The sequence below is a fragment of the Lycorma delicatula genome, chromosome 4 (genome assembly GCF_047948215.1).
Source record: "Lycorma delicatula isolate Av1 chromosome 4, ASM4794821v1, whole genome shotgun sequence".
In the NCBI taxonomy this organism is placed as follows: domain Eukaryota; kingdom Metazoa; phylum Arthropoda; class Insecta; order Hemiptera; family Fulgoridae; genus Lycorma; species Lycorma delicatula.
Genome location: NC_134458.1, coordinates 74,165,413 through 74,184,908, shown reverse-complemented (window position 1 = coordinate 74,184,908; position 19,496 = coordinate 74,165,413). Strand labels below are relative to the sequence as shown.

The window sequence follows — 19,496 nt, the reverse complement described above, 5'->3', positions numbered from 1 at the left end:
GTTAAAATGAAGGATAAAATACTGATAGCCAGAACCAAATTTAACATACAATAGACCACCAAAGTTGAACACTACTGTTCATTTTCACTGCACTTTGTTGATATTTATTAGTGGCCTAACAACCACGGTAATGCATGCCACTTAAACAAATTTTAAAAAATGCAATAATTTTATTTCCAACTTGTTTCAAATTGCAAGTAATGTTCATTAACAATAACTTTGAATAAGTAGTAATAGTAATAATAACACTAATACAATATATATCTTCAATATGCATATGTAATTTAATAGTATACAGAATTTATCATTGTAAACAAAACATACTGACGCAAGACACAATTTTCAAGGCCATCTGACAGTTATATAAAATATTGTATTACTCTACTGTATTACTCTAAAAATAGCTACCTACTTTTATCACTATAATCTCATTCATTGTCTATGACAATCTCTATATAGATTTTTGTAAAGCATACTATAAATAAATACTCCAATTACAAAAAAATAGCTGTCATCCAATCTTCGTATAGTTTGAATAACACATTAGAAAATTTTTAGTGGCACATTAAAAATTTGGAATTATTCATTTTATTCTAAATCTAAAAGAATTTTTACATAGATTATCTGAGATGAATATATTACATTAAAAAATTCTTTTTTTTGGAAAACAACCCCTAATTCAAAGATAAACATCTAAGATCCTATCCAATTTATTAGTGTTGGAACTTGTTCTACATTTTCATGGAAATTTTTATAGTTTCTGTTGTCATCTAATAGTAAAAGTTTTAGTTTTTCATCAGTGACCATCTAATTTGTACTGTGTGATGTGAAATTAATCGGTTTGTTAAAATTTAAATCATATGCCGCATTTTGGTACATAATAAGTAAATAAATATTTTATTCTGACTGTATTCTTACACAGTATATTATTTCCAACCAAAATCCAAAACCATCACTTTCACTATTAAAAAAACACACTAATAAATTCTGACTAAGGTTTTCATAAAACTAAAACAAGAATTCCAGAGCTTTGAATTGATGTAAACAAAATTTTAAATCACTATTGTATTCACATAAAACCTACTTACTGAAATCTTTCTTCACATCTTTAATATCATCAAGCTTTTCTACAATTCTAAAATCCTGAACACTAACGCCATACTTTCTGAGAACTGTTTTACTATCACATTCCAGCAGATTTAAATAACGAACTTGCTGCACTAATCTCTGAAAAATTAAATAAAAATTAAAAAACTCAGGCCATTTAATTTATTCAATAATGGAAATAACTCAACTATTACACACTTTTTAATATATAATATTGAATACAATAATCAGTATTCACTGTATTTCATTAACAGATAAACCTCTCTAGATATGAAGATACTATATAATGCAGTTCTGTTATCTTAACCCACCGGCTTGGTCTAGTAGTGAACGCGTCTTCCCAAATCCACTGATTTGGAAGCCGAGAGTTCCAGCGTTCAAGTCCTAGTAAAGCCAGTTATTTTTACACGGATTTGAATACTAGATCATGGATACCGGTGTTCTTTGGTGGTTGGGTTTTAATTAACCACACATCTCAGGAATAGTCGAACTGAGAATGTACAAGACTACACTTCATTTACACTCATACATATCATCCTCATTCATTCTCTGAAGTATTATCTAAACGGTAGTTACCGGAGGCTAAACAGGAAAGAGAGAGAAAGAGTTCTGTTATTTTAATTTGCTCTAAAAAAACCACAACTGTTTTGAACGATTAACAGATCAAATGTAAAATATTCAACACCAATAAAGCCATAAAAATAATGATCTGATGTCATTTATTTGAAGATTAATTACATAATCAAGATATGTCTGTAAACATGTAGATATGTAAATATGTAAGCATATTTGTATCTTTTAATGAAATAATTCTCCCTCTAGATATTAACCAACTATACCACTGATAATGAAATTTGTACATCTCTGAGAAGCAGATAAATATATGGTACTACCAAAAATTGAGTATCACTGCATAATCTAGAATAAAGAGTTATTCCTGAAAGCAGCAACAGGCCTTTCAAAAGTAGGTGACACCACCAACCAATTAACGATTTATATGGCCAAAAAGCAAACGATTAAAGATCTACATGTGCTAGGCTTTTAGAACAGATTAATTATCCTCTTCCTCTTAGTAAAATTTGACTGTAGGGTATATTTCAGAAATAAAATAGTCCCAAACTTCTGTATGAGGAATAATCTACAGATCATTAGAAAATACAAACACCATAATACATTTCAAGTTGAAACAAAATATCTGTAGGTTAGAAAATTTTAAAGGGAAAGATGTAGAGGTTAAGTAATGGACAGATGTAGTAGTAATTAGGTAAGGTGGAAAGATGAGAACTTTTGATTAGGGAATTATAACACAAAATCAGATAAAGGGGTAAGAATAACAATAATTAATAAGATAGGATGTCAGATAAACTGTTATAAACAACACAGCAAGAGAATTATTTTCAATTTAGATTTTAAAACAAGAATCAAATTTACCCAGTAGTCATCTCAGCACTAGTGTGGCTTTTTGTACAACAAAAAAGTCCCACTCTTTTTCTAACGGAGAAAATCCTCAGATAATCCAAGATATCGAATCATAACCCTACTGACCTCCAAAAGTGAATGGCTGTCCTGCTGGCTACTAAATTAGTGCCGGCAAAAAACCATGATATCATAGCAGTGAGTCATCATGATGTCACAAATGGAGACATTGTGGTAGATATAATTCCCATGAATCTATCCAAGAAAAAGGAAATAAAGATTAAGAAAATCAGAAAGATAGAGGAACAGGTGAAAAACCTTTATAGGAACTGCCTCTGATTAAGGTATAATTATTCCGATTATATCCCAGTATTAATAGGATAAGTATGTACTATCAACTGAGACTATTATTTATTAGTTTGTCATCATGACTAAAACCACAAATTATTTTAGTCAAAACACTTAAGCTGATTACAATTTTATAAGCTAAGACAAGTTTGAGAAAATAATTTGAACAGGTTTAGAAATTACTTCAAAATCAAGTACAATAGAAAATGAATGCACAATTGAAAAAATAAAATAATTAAGAAAGAATAGAATACGCTAAAGGAAGATGGAAGATAGGAAATGCAGGATGATATAAAATATACCATTAGTAACAGATGAACATAAAAGTACAAACGATGACAACGGCAAGTAAATGTGTTGCCTTTTGAGAAATAAAATAAACAGATAAAGCAACAACAAACAAATTATATAAGAAATGTAATAATATAGAAAAAAAAACATTTCAGTGAAGGTATATGCAAATATAATGGAGCATATCAGGGAGATGAGACCAAACCCAATTAATAATAATAATAATAGACAGAGTAGACAGAAACCACTTAGAAAATAAAGAGAAATAATAAGTGGCAAGAACACATAGGAAAGAAAGGGAAAAACTAGCTGATGATAGTTTCAAGGAAAAGCAAGAAACTGATAATCAGTTCATATAAGATTTCATGCAGAGATCAGAATTTAACAATAATAAATAATTTAAATAAAATAAGGCAAAAATGGTAGATGACCATCATAAGGATGGTAGATAATAACATCAGAAATACTGTGTTACTTTGGTGAGGTTAGAGCAAATATGCTGTACGAGTTACTTTACAAAACGTGTAAACTGGAGAATATAAACACCCTACTGCAATATCAAAGTAAAAGCAAATAAGTGTGAAAACTGTTGCATCAACAGTATGACATCTCATAGATCCAGAATGGTGACAGATAATTTATAGATAAATAGAACATGATTTGAAATGCATACCAAATGAGGACAAAACTCTATTAATAGAGACCTTAAAAAATTACTTTCCTTTTATTTACTCAAGGGAAGCAATTTTAATTCTCAAATTTTTATGGGAGAGCAGACTGAATAAAAAAAAATATATTATTATGGCATATTTGTAATTCTTAACAAAGTATTCAATAATAGAAATAAAATACTTCAAAGTTTTAAGAGACATAATACAAGTATAAAAGAAGTCAAAGCATTTTGTTATTTTGGGAGTAAATTTACATATTTGGAAAATTAGGTTAATGCAAGGCAAGAGGGCTAATAAACAAAAATATTTGCAACAATCAAATATAGATTAAGAACTGAAAAGACATTATTTAAAATATATATAGAGACAGACTGTTGTAGTCTTTTATGCCAGTAAAATACAGGCAATAAGAGAAACTTAAATGCAAAGAATTAGAAAATGAAATAAAAAAAGACAAAGGGCTTTAAGGAAATTAAATAGAACAAATAATTTTATACACACAGCACAGTTTTGCCCCAGAATAGTATATTAATCGTTGCTTTACATTATGTAGAGTATTAGCACTTTATGCATGCTTTACATTATTATGTACAAGTAGCACTAGCCAGAGTTGCTGTCAATGAGATTGATGATGTCCATTGTACAACCAGTTCCTTTGATAAACAATGTGAAGGTCTCATTTCATTTAAAGGGTTTGACAAACAAACTGCCATATTATATTTGGCTCAGTGAAAGAAGTAACAAGAAACCACTTCACTTCACTTTTTTCTAGTAGGCCTAGACTTGAATACTTATTGCTGAGAATACTTTGCCATATTCAAACTGAAAATAGTGACTTCTACAGAACTGTTGACTTATGTGAGATTGCTCAGAACTATTTTGGATATGGTACTAGTATAAATTTCATTACTATTAAATAAATATTTACTGAACTTACATGCATTTCCATTTAAAGTAAAATTATACCTCAGGGCTCTTTCAGAAAATAAGTGAAAGACTTTAGGATATAAAATTGAGGTATCAAGCATTGCCTGATAAATATGAATCAAGTAGAGCAGTAGTTAGCAATTAAAAATTCTAACATTTACGTGTGTGTTTATAGATCATTTATTCCTAAAAAGAACAACTATATCCACTTCTACCACATTATGACAGAGTTTCATGTTATGTAACATAATGCTTTGCCAATAAGAAAGGGCCTTAGTATGCTTCTTTGGCAGTTTTACTTTAATAAATTACCTGAAAATCTAAAGATCCTCTGACCAGTTTACTTTTAAATAGAAACAATTTTAAATTAGATAAATTTGAATCTACAGCGACCTCATTCAACAAATGAATATGTTATTAAATTTAAAGGTGCTCAAATTTTTCAACACCTTCAAATCTGTTTTACCGTATTCTCTCCTGGTTTTATTCATTTTACATAAGCACGCACATTCACACATGCCCATACACACATATGTCATGTCATAAAATAATTATTTTCATGTATTAATATGAATTACAACTTCTATTTTTCATTCATTAATTTTATATTTTATAATACATTAAGGATTTCCATGACTTTCTTTTTGGCAAATGCTAGAGTAGTGGAAAGTTTTTTTACTGGTGTATGTGTGTGAAAAGTACACCTACCCTTTCCTAAGATGGTCAAATAATGTATAAACATGCATCGATTTGAAAATAATTTTGTTATTTATTTAAAGCAGTTATGATGGTAAGATATTAACAATTCACTGTCACTGTTTTATCTTGCATAATAAACTAAGCCACACAATTAATTAATGTAGAAGGTATAGTCAAGTAAATGTTACTTTTTTATGATACAACAGAAATGTGAAGTAAAAAATAATTACTTTTGTAATTAAAAGATTATTTAAATAAAAGAATTGATTTTGTTTACCTTCTACTTTAATTTCTCTCAAGCCCTAATACACATGTTACACAATAGTAACAGTTTCATTGCAGATCAAACATGGTATGATGTAAAGCTGTTGTTATTCAACATCCTATTTTCAGCAAGTCTAACACTACAATTTTTCATTTTCTTAACTCAGTAACTTGATCATCGAAGACTATAATATGTTAAATACAAGTATATTATAAACAGTTTTTTGAAGGATAGAATAACTATAATTTCTTCTACTTAACAACCATTTAGCACAGCTCATTGATTTCTAAAACTGCATTAGAATGCACAAATATAGATAAAGTCTAAGCATAAAACTTTTACAGTGAAACTAATAACATTATTTACCTTAACATTATGTTTCTTTAATTCAGAAAATAAATGTGAAGACGTGAAAACAGATTTCAATACCCGTTCCATTTCTGAAAAAAAATCAGAAATAAAAAATTTCACTATATTAAATAATTAATAATAAACTTCATTTGTATAAAACCGAATTACATGAATGAAAAAACAAGTACAATAAAAAACAAATGTTTGCAGACACACACTGTACATGAATAATAATCAATTTAACTCGAGAAAATGATTTGTCTAAAGAATTATATAATTGCTTAATTAATGTAAAAAACAATAATAATACTCATGATAAATTTAAAAACAAATTACTGAAGAACACAGAGGATTTATCAAAATAAGGAAAAACATTTAAAAAGATGTAAATTATTTTTTTTTATCTTATATCAGTTTGTTAGTTATCACTTGTTCATCTCACATGGAAAGAAAACATTAATTGACAAAACTTTTAACAGATAATAATAAAGTTATGCGTATTACCATCCGTGAATGTATTCTTCGAAATGAAGGTGCAATTTTTTTTTTATAATATATGAACAAAACATCTGGAATTCAACTCACTGCATAACAGATCTAGCACAGAATTATACGTGTAACAGCTTAACTGGCACAAAAGTATTCAATTGCTAATAAAGATAAGTTATTTTTTAATTCAAAAACAAAAAAATTTATTCACTACTTAAAAATAACTACTTAAACAAATTATATTTTTTTAGATTAGAGAACTTCCAAAAACACAAAAAAAAATTTTAACACAATTTAATTTTTTTTTTTTAGTAAACACAGGTTCACATTTATGTCTAATTGTAAACATAATTAACAAAGAAACTAATGTTTAATACTAAACTTGACTGGCCACAGATTGCGAGTCAAAACAATGAAAATTTACACAAATTCTGTGGTTTAATTTTATTCAGAAAATGTAGACATCAAAAGGATTGGTTATTCTTCTGAGGAGAAAGAAATTACCACTACCCTGTAACTTCAGTGTCTAGTAAGTTTATGCTGTCTACAGCAGCTAACAGTAATAGTGGATAGTCTATGGGCTGATGATAAAATATGTGAGAAAAAATAAAAAACAAAATTGTACCTGATACATAAATTTAATGCCCTTTAAGTAAAAATTTTAAAAGTCATAACTGCCATAGATTTTTATCAACAAGCATAGATTTAAACACTAGTATTAAACATGACATGAACAGGTAACTGATACTGCATGGAGTTGCCAATCTTAAAATATTGCATTCCTTTTCAAACAGTTCAAAATTTTGTCATTTATTCAATAATACACTCATCATATGGTCATCATCCTTTCCCTTTCTTCATTATTATCAGGTAGTGATGAAGATCATGGACTTCTACTTGACTTTGTCTCTTCACCATTTCTCCTCAAAAGCTTTCTCAACCTTTGTTCTCTTTCTCAAGCTTTTCTTTGGACAATTAAACCAGCTTTTTCTTGGTCTTTTTCCAATTATGATTAGATTAAAATTTCATTTCCTATTTTTCAATCCAGCATTCTCTATAAGCTCTACAAGGTTCTATATCTGTCCCGTTGAATACTTTCCTGTAGTGCTCAATATCCTAGGTCTTCTCTCATTTCTTACTTCATCTTTGCTTATCTTTCTTACCATGTTCCTTATAAACTTTATTTTCCTAACCAGCTAACTGTCCTCTCTATTTGTATCACCTGAAACTCGGAACCATTATGTTAGAATATGAAATAATAATTCATGAATATTTCCCATTTATATTTCATTGGAATGTCCTTACCAAATTAAACTATAAAACTAACAAAATCCTTCTGCCATATACACAATAATATAAATTTTTTGACTGATTATTTGTCTGCATATATAATTATTAAATCTGTGAATTAAATTATTAATAACAAAAACATTAACCATCAAATCAAAAAAATAATGTAAGTTTTTATTACAAACATTATTTAATACAACAGGTCCCTTATACATTGTTGCTGTCCTCATACCAACAAAACAAATCTTGATTGTAACAATGACTTTTGAGTAAAGCAAACAGGTTTTGACATTTTCTGAAAAACTGATAAAACCACTAGGACCAAAGATCACAAAAATCCACAAGCCATATAAAATGATTGCTGACTAAAAGTACGCTGGCTTGCTGATATCAAAAACATCTTGAAATACTGTGTCCACTACACTTTATACTATATTTGGGCATGAAAAAGCTTTCCACTTGATGGGTGCAGCTTTTGTTAACAGTCGAACAAAAGCGCATTTCACTGAACACTTCTTGAAGATGTTTAGACTTAGTTATAAAATAAAAATAAAAATCAACTTTGCTAATAATTTATAATATATCCCTAGCACTTTCAGTCATTCAACCATCCTCAGGAGAAAACTTTTTTCGTAATTTAAAACAAATTAAAAATATTAAAAGCATAACAAGTGGTCATCATTGTATAAAAATAGTTACGTCAGTTCAGTCATAACAACCGGGGGCTCAACTCCGAGCTAAAGCTGATGGCATGTAAGTATTCATATGGTAAGTATAAATGTTGCAAGAGTTGTTGGTGTGCATGTGTCTGTACGCGGGTGGTGTATACGTGTTGGTTTGTTTGGTTCAAGTGTTTTTGGTGTTGTTTTGTGCTGTTTTTTATTTATGTGTGGATCTGTTTTTGTGTGCATGTGTCTTGGAATTTGCTTTGTTGTCTGAATGTGTGTGTAGGCACTTACCCCCTTCGGAAGTAATGCTTTGCCAGCTATTCCCAGGAGGGGGGGGTCGCCAGGGGTGGAGGTTTAGTTGGTAGTGCGCAAAAATTTTTTGTTTGTCTTCAGTCATTTGACTGGTTTGATGTAGCTCTCCAAGATTCCCTATCTAGTGCTAGTCATTTCATTTCGGTATACCCTCTACATCCTACATCCCTAACACTTTGTTTTACATATTCCGAACGTGTCCTGCCAACACAATTTTTTCCTTATACCTGTCCCTCCAATATTAAAGCGACTATTCCAGGATGCCTTAGTATGTGGAATATAAGTCTGTCTCTTCTTTTAGCTATATTTTTCCAAATGCTTCTTTCTTCATCTATTTGCCGCAACACCTCTTCATTTGCCACTTAATCCACCAATTTGATTTTTAACATTCTCCTATAGCACCACATTTCAGCATTCCGATCGTCCAAGTTTCACTTCCATATAAAGCTACGCTCCAAACATATACTTTCAAAAATCTTTTCCTGACATTTAAATTAATTTTTGATGTAAACAAATTATATTTCTTACTGAAGGCTCGTTTCGCCCGTGCTATTCGGCATTTTATATCGCTCCTGCTTCGTTCATCTTTAGTAATTCTACTTTCCAAATAACAAAATTCTTCTACCTCCATAATCTTTTCTCCTATTTTCACATTCAGTGGTCCATCTTTGTTATTTCTACTACATTTCATTACTTTTGTTTTGTTCTTGTTTATTTTCATGTGATAGTTCTTGCGTAGCACTTCATCTATGCCGTTCATTGTTTCTTCTAAATCCTTTTTACTCTCGGCTAGAATTACTATATCATCAGCAAATCGTAGCATCTTTATCTTTTCACCTTGTACTGTTACTCCGAATCTAAATTGTTCTTTAACCTCATTAACTGGTAGTTCCATGTAAAGATTAAAAAGTAATGGGGATAGGGAACATCCTTGTCGGACTCCCTTTTTTATTATGGCTTCTTTCTTATGTTCTTCAATTATTACTGTTGCTGTTTGGTTCCTGTAAATGTTAGCAATTGTTCTTCTATCTCTGTATTTAACCCTAATTTTTTTTAAAATGCTGAACATTTTATTCCAGTCTACGTTATCGAAAGCCTTTTCTAGTTCTATAAATGCCAAGTATGTTAGCTTGTTTTTCTTTAATCATCCACTATTAATCTGAGGCCTAAAATTGCTTCCCTTGTCCCTATACTTTTCCTGAAACCAAATTGGTCTTCTCCTAACACTTCTTCCACTCTCCTCTCAATTCTTCTGTATAGAACGCTAGTTAAGATTTTTGAAGCATGACTAGTTAAACTAATTGTTCTGTATTCTTCACATTTATCTGCTCCTGCTTTCTTTGGTATCATGACTATAACACTTTTTTTTAAGTCTGACAGAACTTCCCCTTTTTCGTAAATATTACACACCAGTTTTTATAATCTATCAATTGCTTCCTCACCTGCACTGCACAGTAATTCTACAGGTATTCTGTCTATTCCAGGAGCCTACCTGCCATTCCAAACATATAATGCTCTCTTAAATTCAGATCTCAGTATTGTTCCTCCCCTTTCATCCTCTATAACACCATTTTCTAATTCATTTCCTCCGTATAACTATTAAATATATTCCACCCACCTATCAACTTTACCTTTCATATTATAAATCATTGTACCATCTTTGTTTAACATATTATTGGATTTTAATATATGTACCCCAAAATTTTCCTTAACTTTCCTGTATGCTCCGTATTTTATCAATGTTCATTTCTCGTTCCACTTTTCTGTAATCCACTCTTCTTTCGCTAGTTTGCACTTCCTGTTTATAGTATTTCTTAATCGTCGATAGTTCCTTTTACTTTCTTCATCACTAGCATTCTTATATTTTCTACGTTCATCCATCAGCTGCAATATATCGTCTGAAACACAAGGTTTTCTACCAGTTCTCTTTGTTCTGCCTAAGTTCGCTTCTGCTGATTTAAGAATTTCCTTTTTAACATTCTCCCATTCTTCTTCTACATTTTCTACCTTATCGTTTTTTCTCAGACCTCTTGCGATGTCCTCCTCAAAAATCTTCTTTACCTCCTCTTCCTCAAGCTTCTCTAAACTCCACCGATTCATCTGACACCTTTTCTTCAGATTTTTAAACCCCAATCTACATTTCATTATCACTAAATTATGGTCGCTATCAATGTCTGCTCCAGGGTAAGTTTTTCAATCAACGAATTGATTTCTAAATCTTTGCTTATGATGCATGATATAATCTATTTGAAACCTTGCAGTATCGCCTGGCTTTTTCCAAGTGTATATTCTTCTATTTTGATTTTTAAACTGGGTGTTGGTGATTACTAAATTATACTTCAAGCAAAACTCTATAAGTCGGCCCTCTTTTTCATTCCTTTTGCCCAGCCCATATTCACCCACTATATTTCCTTCCTTGCCTTTTCCAATGCTTGCATTCCAATCTCCAACTATTATTAAATTTTCATCTCCTTTTATGTATTTAATTGCTTCGTCAATTTCTTCGTATACACACTCTACCTCATCATCATCATGGGCGCTTGTAGGCATATAGACGTTAACAATCGTTGTCGGTTTAGGTTTTGATTTCATCCTTATTACAATGATTCTATCGCTATGCATTTTGAAATACTCTACTCTCTTCCCTATCTTCTTGTTCATTACGAAACCTACTCCTGCCTGCCCATTATTTGAAGCTGAGTTAATTATTCTAAAATCACCTGATCAAAAGTCGTTTTCCTCTTCCCACCGAACCTCAATAATTCCTACTACATCTACATTTATCCTATCCATTTCCCTCTTTAAATTTTTAATTTAACCTACCAACCTTTTTTAAACTTCTAACATTCCATGCTCAGACTCGTAGAATGCTATTTTTTAATTTTCTGGTGACCCCTTCCTTAGTAGTCTCCACCCGGAGATCCAAACAGGAGACTAGTTTACTTCCAGAATATTTTACCAAGGAAGTCACCTCCATCATTGCTAAATGAAAATGCAGAAAGCTACATTTTCTTGGAAAAAAAGCAGCTGTAGTTTTCCATTGCTTTCAGCTGCGCAGTACTCAGAGGACTGAGTGATGTTGATACGGCCGTTTAAGTCGTCCTGACTTATGCCCTTAACAACTACTGAAAGAGCTGCTGCTCTCTTTCAGGAATCATTCCTTATTCTGGTTCTCAACAGATACCTCTCCGATATGGTTGCACCTTCGATCCAGCAACTCTGTATCACTTAGCACTCAAGCCCCCTCACCAACGGCAAGGCCTCATGATTCATAGAGGGAGTGTACAAAAATACATACGCCTTTTTTAATATCTTGCAGAACCTGTTAGCGAGTCCGACACTGCTTCAGCACCCGTAAATGGAGTTCCTCCACCTCTTAAAAAAAAAGTCATAATAACTGAGACACTCTTACTGAACTGAAGTAATTATTTTTATACAATAACAACCAATTGTTATGCTTTTAATATTTTATAATATCTTTAATTTATGTTTTATACAAAAAAATTTGTCTCCTGAGGATGGTCAAATGACCGAAAGCGCTAGGGATATAATATAAATTGTTGTTAAGGTTGATTTTTGTTTTATATTATAACTAATTTTATATACCAACAGTGCTACGTTTGAAAAATTTATGTTTAGACTTATTTGAATGTGATTCCACTGAGTTTATTTGATGTTCTATAACAGTAGAAGAAACATGAATTACACATCACACACGAGATACTAAACAATGAGTGAGAGCAGGTGAAAATGTGTCAAAGGAAACAAAAATGGTTCAATCTGCAGAAAAAATTATGAATACGGCTATTGGGATTCACATGATGTGATGTTCATAGAGAGCTGGAAAAAGGCAGGACCATCACGGGGAGTATTATGCTTCACTATTAGACTGATTGAAAAGTTCTATTCAAGCTGAATGTCCAAATCTGCCGAAAAATATAGTGCTTTTTTATCACAACAAAGCACCTATACACATGTACCGGGTTGTTCTGCAAAACTCCATGACCTATAATTCGACATGCGTCATATTCAATTCATTTGCTCCCCACGATTATTTCCTCTTCCCAAACCTCAAGAAATGGCTTGCTGGACAAAGATTCACTTCTAATGATGAAGTCTTCTTTCTTTTTCTTCTTTTTCTCTTTACATGTTTAGCCTCCAGGAATTACCGTTTGAGTATTACTTCAGAGAATGAATGAGGATGATATGTATGAGTGTACATGAAGTGTAGTCTTGTACAGTCTCAGTTCAACCATTCCTGAGATATGTGGTTAATTGAAACCCAACCACCAAAGAACACCAGTATCCATGATATACCATTCAAATTCATATAAAAGTGACTGCCTTTACTAGGACTTGAAAGTTGCAACTCTCGACTTAAAATCAGCTTATTTGGGAAGATGCATTCACCACTACACCTACTCGGTGGGTTCTAATGATGAAATCCATCTGAGACAACTACTTATTTTGCAGAGTTGGAAAAATTGCATTATATCGATGGTATTAAAAAGTTTACAAAGTTATTTGGTACACATGTATTGAATTGCAAGATGACTACATTGAAAATTTAAAAAAATGAATTAACGTACATAAAAAATGTAAATATTAAAAAAAATTTGACAACAAAGTTATAATACTTTCTTGCCATTAGTTATTTTTTCTTATACAGTGGAAAAATAATGATACATGAAAAAAGTTACCTAAGATTTCTTTTTGGGGTGGAGATAATTTATTGTAAAACTATCATTATGTTTAAATAAACCAAAAAAAATTTTTGAAGTGTAAAAAACAGTATTTTTCTGCTCCCACACCTCCAAAATCACCTTCCAAGAAAGGTTTTTGATTTTTCTACATATACTTTGTTAAATGGAAAAAACTAAAAAAAAAAAAAATCAACTGAAAAATGTACAACCTTTTAATTAAACGTTTAATCATATCAAAAGTTTAAATAAACCAAAAAAAATGTTTTTAAATTCAAAAAATCAATATTTTTAAACCTTGATTGGCATCCCCAATAGCACCCCCAAAGTATTTTTTTTTAGGGGGGGTTCTCTTGCACTACTACTATGACTAGGAAGACATAAAAAAATGTTAAAAAATTCAATAAATAAAAATATAATATTATAAAGGAATTATAAAGGAATTTTTTTTAAAATGGTAAGATATATATGCATGTATCAAGCTTAATGAAGTAAGGTTACATCTGCAAAATTTGGAGAAAATTGACCCCAAAAGACTATCTACCGACAATTACATGGGACAATTGAATAAATTGTCCCAAACACACACGTCTCTGTACAAAATTTCATCAAAATCCAGTTTAACCAGTCAAAAGTTAATAAGCTTCAAACACACCAGTACAGTTACATATATAGATATGAGCATTATACCCTTTTTTTGTTTTATGGAGTCCCTGGGTCATGAAACATTGAGAAATGAAAAAAACCAGCTCTAGAGCTATGTTGCCAGGAAAGTAAAATTATACGAAATAACATTATTGTTTTTAATATGCTTTTACTAATACAGAGAGTTCCAGGAGGTTCCTGCTAAATCTAACAGGCATATCCTCCTAATTAAAGTAATGATAAACGTTCAACTCGGTGAGTTATAACTGGGACTGCATTCTTCAACATTCCTGGTTGTTTTTGATTTGTTTTTGGTGGCAAGCATGATTCTTTGAAACAGGTTATTTATGCATTCTGACTTCTGGGCATACACTAAGTTCTGTGTCTCTTCACAAAAAGAAATTGAAGTGATTCATATCAGGTGACATGGCAGGCCATGTGTGTGATCCACTTTGGTCAACTTAACGGCTACGAAATGTTTATTCAGATGATGAATAATTTGGCAATAAAGGAACTGGGGTTCTATCATGTTAAAAAGACACATGTGTTCATGTTAGTAGGATTTCCTCCAGAAACTGTGGTAAATCATTATTGACCTTTTGTTGAATACCTATTATTGACAACAGTTTTGTTAATCTTAACTTATACTAAAATTACTAATGGATATTTGTTAAATTATTCTTATTCAAATTCCATTTTAAACTGAAAGTTAACTTATCAGTAACAACCAACATAGTGCAGTAATATGATCTTAGCAATCACTACCACAGTAACCAATAAAAATATTATGTCATAGTGAAATACACTACAACTAATATCAAGTAGCATTATAGCACCCCTAGCAGAAAAATAATACATTGTTAAGTCAGTAATAAAACCAACTGCTACAGACAGACAAATATTCAACTTAATTTTTCCATTACACTGTTTCATTAGAAAATACAACTTATTTATACTTGTGGTTTGTTTGTTGTTAATTTTTTTTGTACAGATTTTATTAAATACTTTACAAGATTTGTAGTGTTTTTTTTTTATTTTGCAAAACTTGTCTTTATTTTTAACTGCAATATTTTTTTATGAAAATTTAAACCGTTACATTGTTTGGATATCTTTTTTATATTTCTGAGGAATTTCTTTCAGAAAAATCCAATGTGTGACATTCAGATCAATTTTTTCAACCCTTTATCAAAAATTACATAAAAAGTTCATGAATTTAGCCTTGTAAATTACATCATATAAGTGCAGTACTTTTGCAACAACTGTTTTACCTTTGAAACCAAAAAAAAGAGGAAAACGTTTTGACTTACCATAACCCAAAAACAAAGCGATTCTGGATCTGTTTACATAAATTTTTCTTGAATATCCCTGTAAAGTTAAACAGGACTTCCTGGAACATTCTGTATACCTTTTAATATTTTTTATGAAAAAGATGATGATGGGTGGCTAATTTTCCATCGATATTGCTATTAAAGAAAAGTAGTGTACTCTGTTAAAGGACTTCAACAAGAAAAATAGTCTATTTTAAACTAATCTGTAATTTGAATTACACACATGGAAACTGAACAAATATAACATATTTGATTTATCTGAATTCCCTGATGAAATGTTGGTTAACCCGAAAGTTTTATTTTTGGGTATTTCTTTTTCCAATACTAATTTTCAACAGAACTTAAAATATGAACTAAAACAAACAATAAATTTATATTTCATAACAATAATTCTCCATATTATAAAAATCATTAAAAAAATTATTCAAGGGTTATAGACCTTGCATTATTATAAAAAAAATTTCATAATTTTTTTAAATTAAATAATAAGATGTTTTACTTGTATTTTTCACTAATACTGTACATTTTAAAAATAAAAATGAACAAGCAACATTAACATTGGAGAATACTTACTATCTTTGTAAATATTCTTATTTAATAATAATAATAATAATTTAATAATTTAAATTAAACTGAATAACAATAATAATAATAGTTATTATTATTATATCATTGTTTATTGAGTAGGAAGAACACTGTGAAGGACACTTTATATAGAGATACTCTGAGTTGATTTTTTTAAATATTGTAGCTGTAGTGATCGTGGGACTCAGGAAATTATAAACTTTTATGTTGTAAGAAAAATTATCACTATTACTAATTGAAATGAATATAAAGCAATTTTTTATGTTATAAAATAATAATAATAATACTATAAGTACAAAGGGAATTACTAATAAAAATGATAACTACTACAGATATACATTTGTTTAAATATGAATTGTGTAGTATTAGTGACTAATACCAGATTAAAAATCTAACACTGATAACCAATACAGACACATACATTTGTGATTAAAGTAATTTATGTATAGTAATCATGATTCTTCTTGATTAATTCGCCTAACAAACCTTTTCACTGCTGAATTATCCATAATTAAGGAATAAAAATTATTTATATATATATATATATATAACATCAATAATAATAATAATAATAATAATATATATATATATATATTGATCCCTCAAAAATCTTTATCACACAAAAACATTCTTATAAGTTTTATTATGCATACCCATATGATTTTAAATAATTTTTATTTTTTCAGTTTTCTCCTTACAAAACACTTGTAGACAGTTTCAGAATATTTTCTGTTTTACTTTTGGTTGTCATTACTTGTTTCTTTCTTTAGAAAAAAAACTATGTGTAAGTATATGAAACAACCTTAGTATACTTCTTGCTTTGTAAATAAAATTAATGTAAGCATTGGTCAAAAACCTTGTAAGTTAATCAAATTAGAGTAAATTATAAATGAAATATAAATTGTTAGACAGGCCCTCACAGTTTGAATATATATATATATATATTAGGGTTTATTCAATGGGTTTTGATAAGTAATGTTTTTGATGGTCATGGGGCCTAAGCGCAAAAAGAAACTTATCACAGAATTAACACAATTTACTTACATAGGTTCCTTAGTGAGAAAATCTTCACAACCAGTAAAAAAATCATTTATCAAAACCCAGTGAATAACCCCTAATGCATTTTAGTCAGCATTTGTTGACTTTTAATAAACAATTCTGTATGAAACAAACTTAATGATTATGAAGGGTTTCTATACAGTACATATATTAATGTGAGGACCTGACTAACAACTTATACTTCATATGGATAATTTCATAGAGCACACTTTGTTGGGGGAGCTATTTTCTACAAGAAATCTTTCTAAACCACATAGAATATAATACCCACAAGATAATATACTGGCACAAATAAACTGATGAGATCAAAACATCAGAGCATCTGACGCTCTGATGTCATTATCAGCACAAATAGTGATGCAAAAAATGTTATTTCAAAATACAAAAAAGAAAACAAAATGTCATGAAGAGAGAACACAATCAAAAAAACATTAAACTACACAACTAACATGCTCTCAATGTTTTGGTGATCTGAGATGGCACCAATGTCACTTGAAGATCACATAAAAGAGCTTAACATTACAAGATACTGTACCAAACAAAAAATATTATAATACTATCATTGTCTCACTCCTATGTAAAATAAGTGAATTAAAACAAAATATCACATTAACTTACACACACAATGTATGTAGGCTTTTAATTTAGGATGAAGGGCAATCAGAACAAAATCATTAGTTCACCTAGTTGGCAGCTAAAAAAAGAAAATTTAACAGCTATTAAAAAATTACAATAAAACGCTTCATGCAAACTCTATACAACACTGATCTGATATTAGTTACATGTGCTCTTTTCTTGCATTACTATTATTTCAGCTTCATCAAGTGCTAAGCCTCAATTGAAAAACTGTTTACCGATTATAAAACTATAATTATATAGAGCAGCTATTAAAGTAATATAAATTATTTCCTTCAAGGGTTATGAAAATGTTTAAAAAAATGTATAAGAAAACACATATATAGATAAAGATAAATTTGAAGCCAATGATAGGTACTATAGGAACCACAAGCAATTAACCAGAAAGCAAATGAATTTAATACTAATGTAAAAAAAATATGAACAATCTTTAAGTTAATTAACACTAACCCTTCATGTACAAATTTTTATTTTAATGAACAGACAATTTTTAAATATTATCCAAAAGAAATAAAAATTTTCATTTAAGTTTTTTACAAAAACCATATTATAAAACTTTTTCATTATCATTTATTTCATCCTCTTATAACAGAATGGATCCAATCAATAAAATTATGCTAATGCGTCAATATAGGCCTGATTAGAATTAGTGCTTCTAACAATAACATTGTAGATGAATTTTTCCCACGACTAAAACCATATTTCTAAATTTAAGTGCATTTTTATTTTTCTCAAATCTGCAGTCATACTTTTAAAAAAATATATATATATTATAGAAGTAGGAAAATGGACTATAATTCTTCTGAATGTCAACTCAAAAAAATTTAAGGATAACCATTGACTTCTGAGCAGAAGGAAGCTGTATTAATTCAGAATTTTTTTTTTACATTAATCAACTCAATCATTACAAAATGGAATATGACACAGTTGAAAATTCTAAATAATTAAGATTATAATACAATATTCCTGAAAAAAATACCTCCCACTGACATGAGCCAAAATCCCTTTATACTAACTATATAACTGTGTATTGTTTCTCAATTCCACCAAAAATATAATGTAAATAAAAGTAAATAATTACAGATTCATAAAACTTCAAATATGCCCTGTCACAAAGTTTGTATATTAACTCACATACAATACAGTAATCAACTGTGTGGAGAGTAATACTAAAGGATTTACACTTCAATGAATAGTGATCGCTGAAAATCATACAAAGAAATTTTAGGTTAAAAATAATTCTATAAAAAAATGCTAAACTTGACAAAAAAAATGGTAACACAAAAACATTCCCAAACCTCAAAATATTTTTACGACAAACACAAAATAGTTAAGCGTTATAAATAGATAACTATGACACAAGTTGATAAACTATCTATCACGTGTTCACTTACCGGATGAAACTTTGAACTGCCAAGATTAACTGCTAATGGGAGTGAAATGAAAAACAAATCATCGCCGCTTCATATAGGCCGGCACTCCACCTGTTTACATATCCAAGATCAACATGATACTGAAAATATGTCAAAACTTAAATATTTTATTATTACGATAAAAAACTTAGCAAACTAATTTTAAAGATAACGTTCACGGAATGTGTAAAAACCAATAAATTCTAATAATCAGGTTACATAAGCATTTTTTACATAAAATATGTATATATATTATTTTAACGACTGAATTATTGTTTTACTATAATTTTCAGTTCA

At 29.8% G+C, this 19,496-nt stretch overlaps 1 protein-coding gene across 7 annotated transcripts in view; it reads right to left on the bottom strand.

Annotated features, from left to right (window-relative positions):
• The window catches only part of ScsbetaG (Succinyl-coenzyme A synthetase beta subunit, GDP-forming), a 48,371-nt gene extending 29,043 nt beyond the window's left edge, over positions 1-19,328 (bottom strand). The window contains exons 1-4 of one of the 7 annotated variants that reach the window (XM_075363357.1): positions 18,922-19,075; positions 17,770-17,845; positions 6,091-6,164; positions 1,089-1,227 (exon numbers count right to left, since the gene is read on the bottom strand). In XM_075363357.1, the coding sequence (XP_075219472.1) occupies positions 1,089-1,227; positions 6,091-6,162 (211 nt within the window). In that variant the 5' untranslated portion in view covers positions 6,163-6,164; positions 17,770-17,845; positions 18,922-19,075. The other 6 variants (XM_075363359.1, XM_075363354.1, XM_075363358.1 and 3 more) reach the window with 6 other exon arrangements.
• Positions 19,329-19,496: the final 168 nt, after the last annotated feature.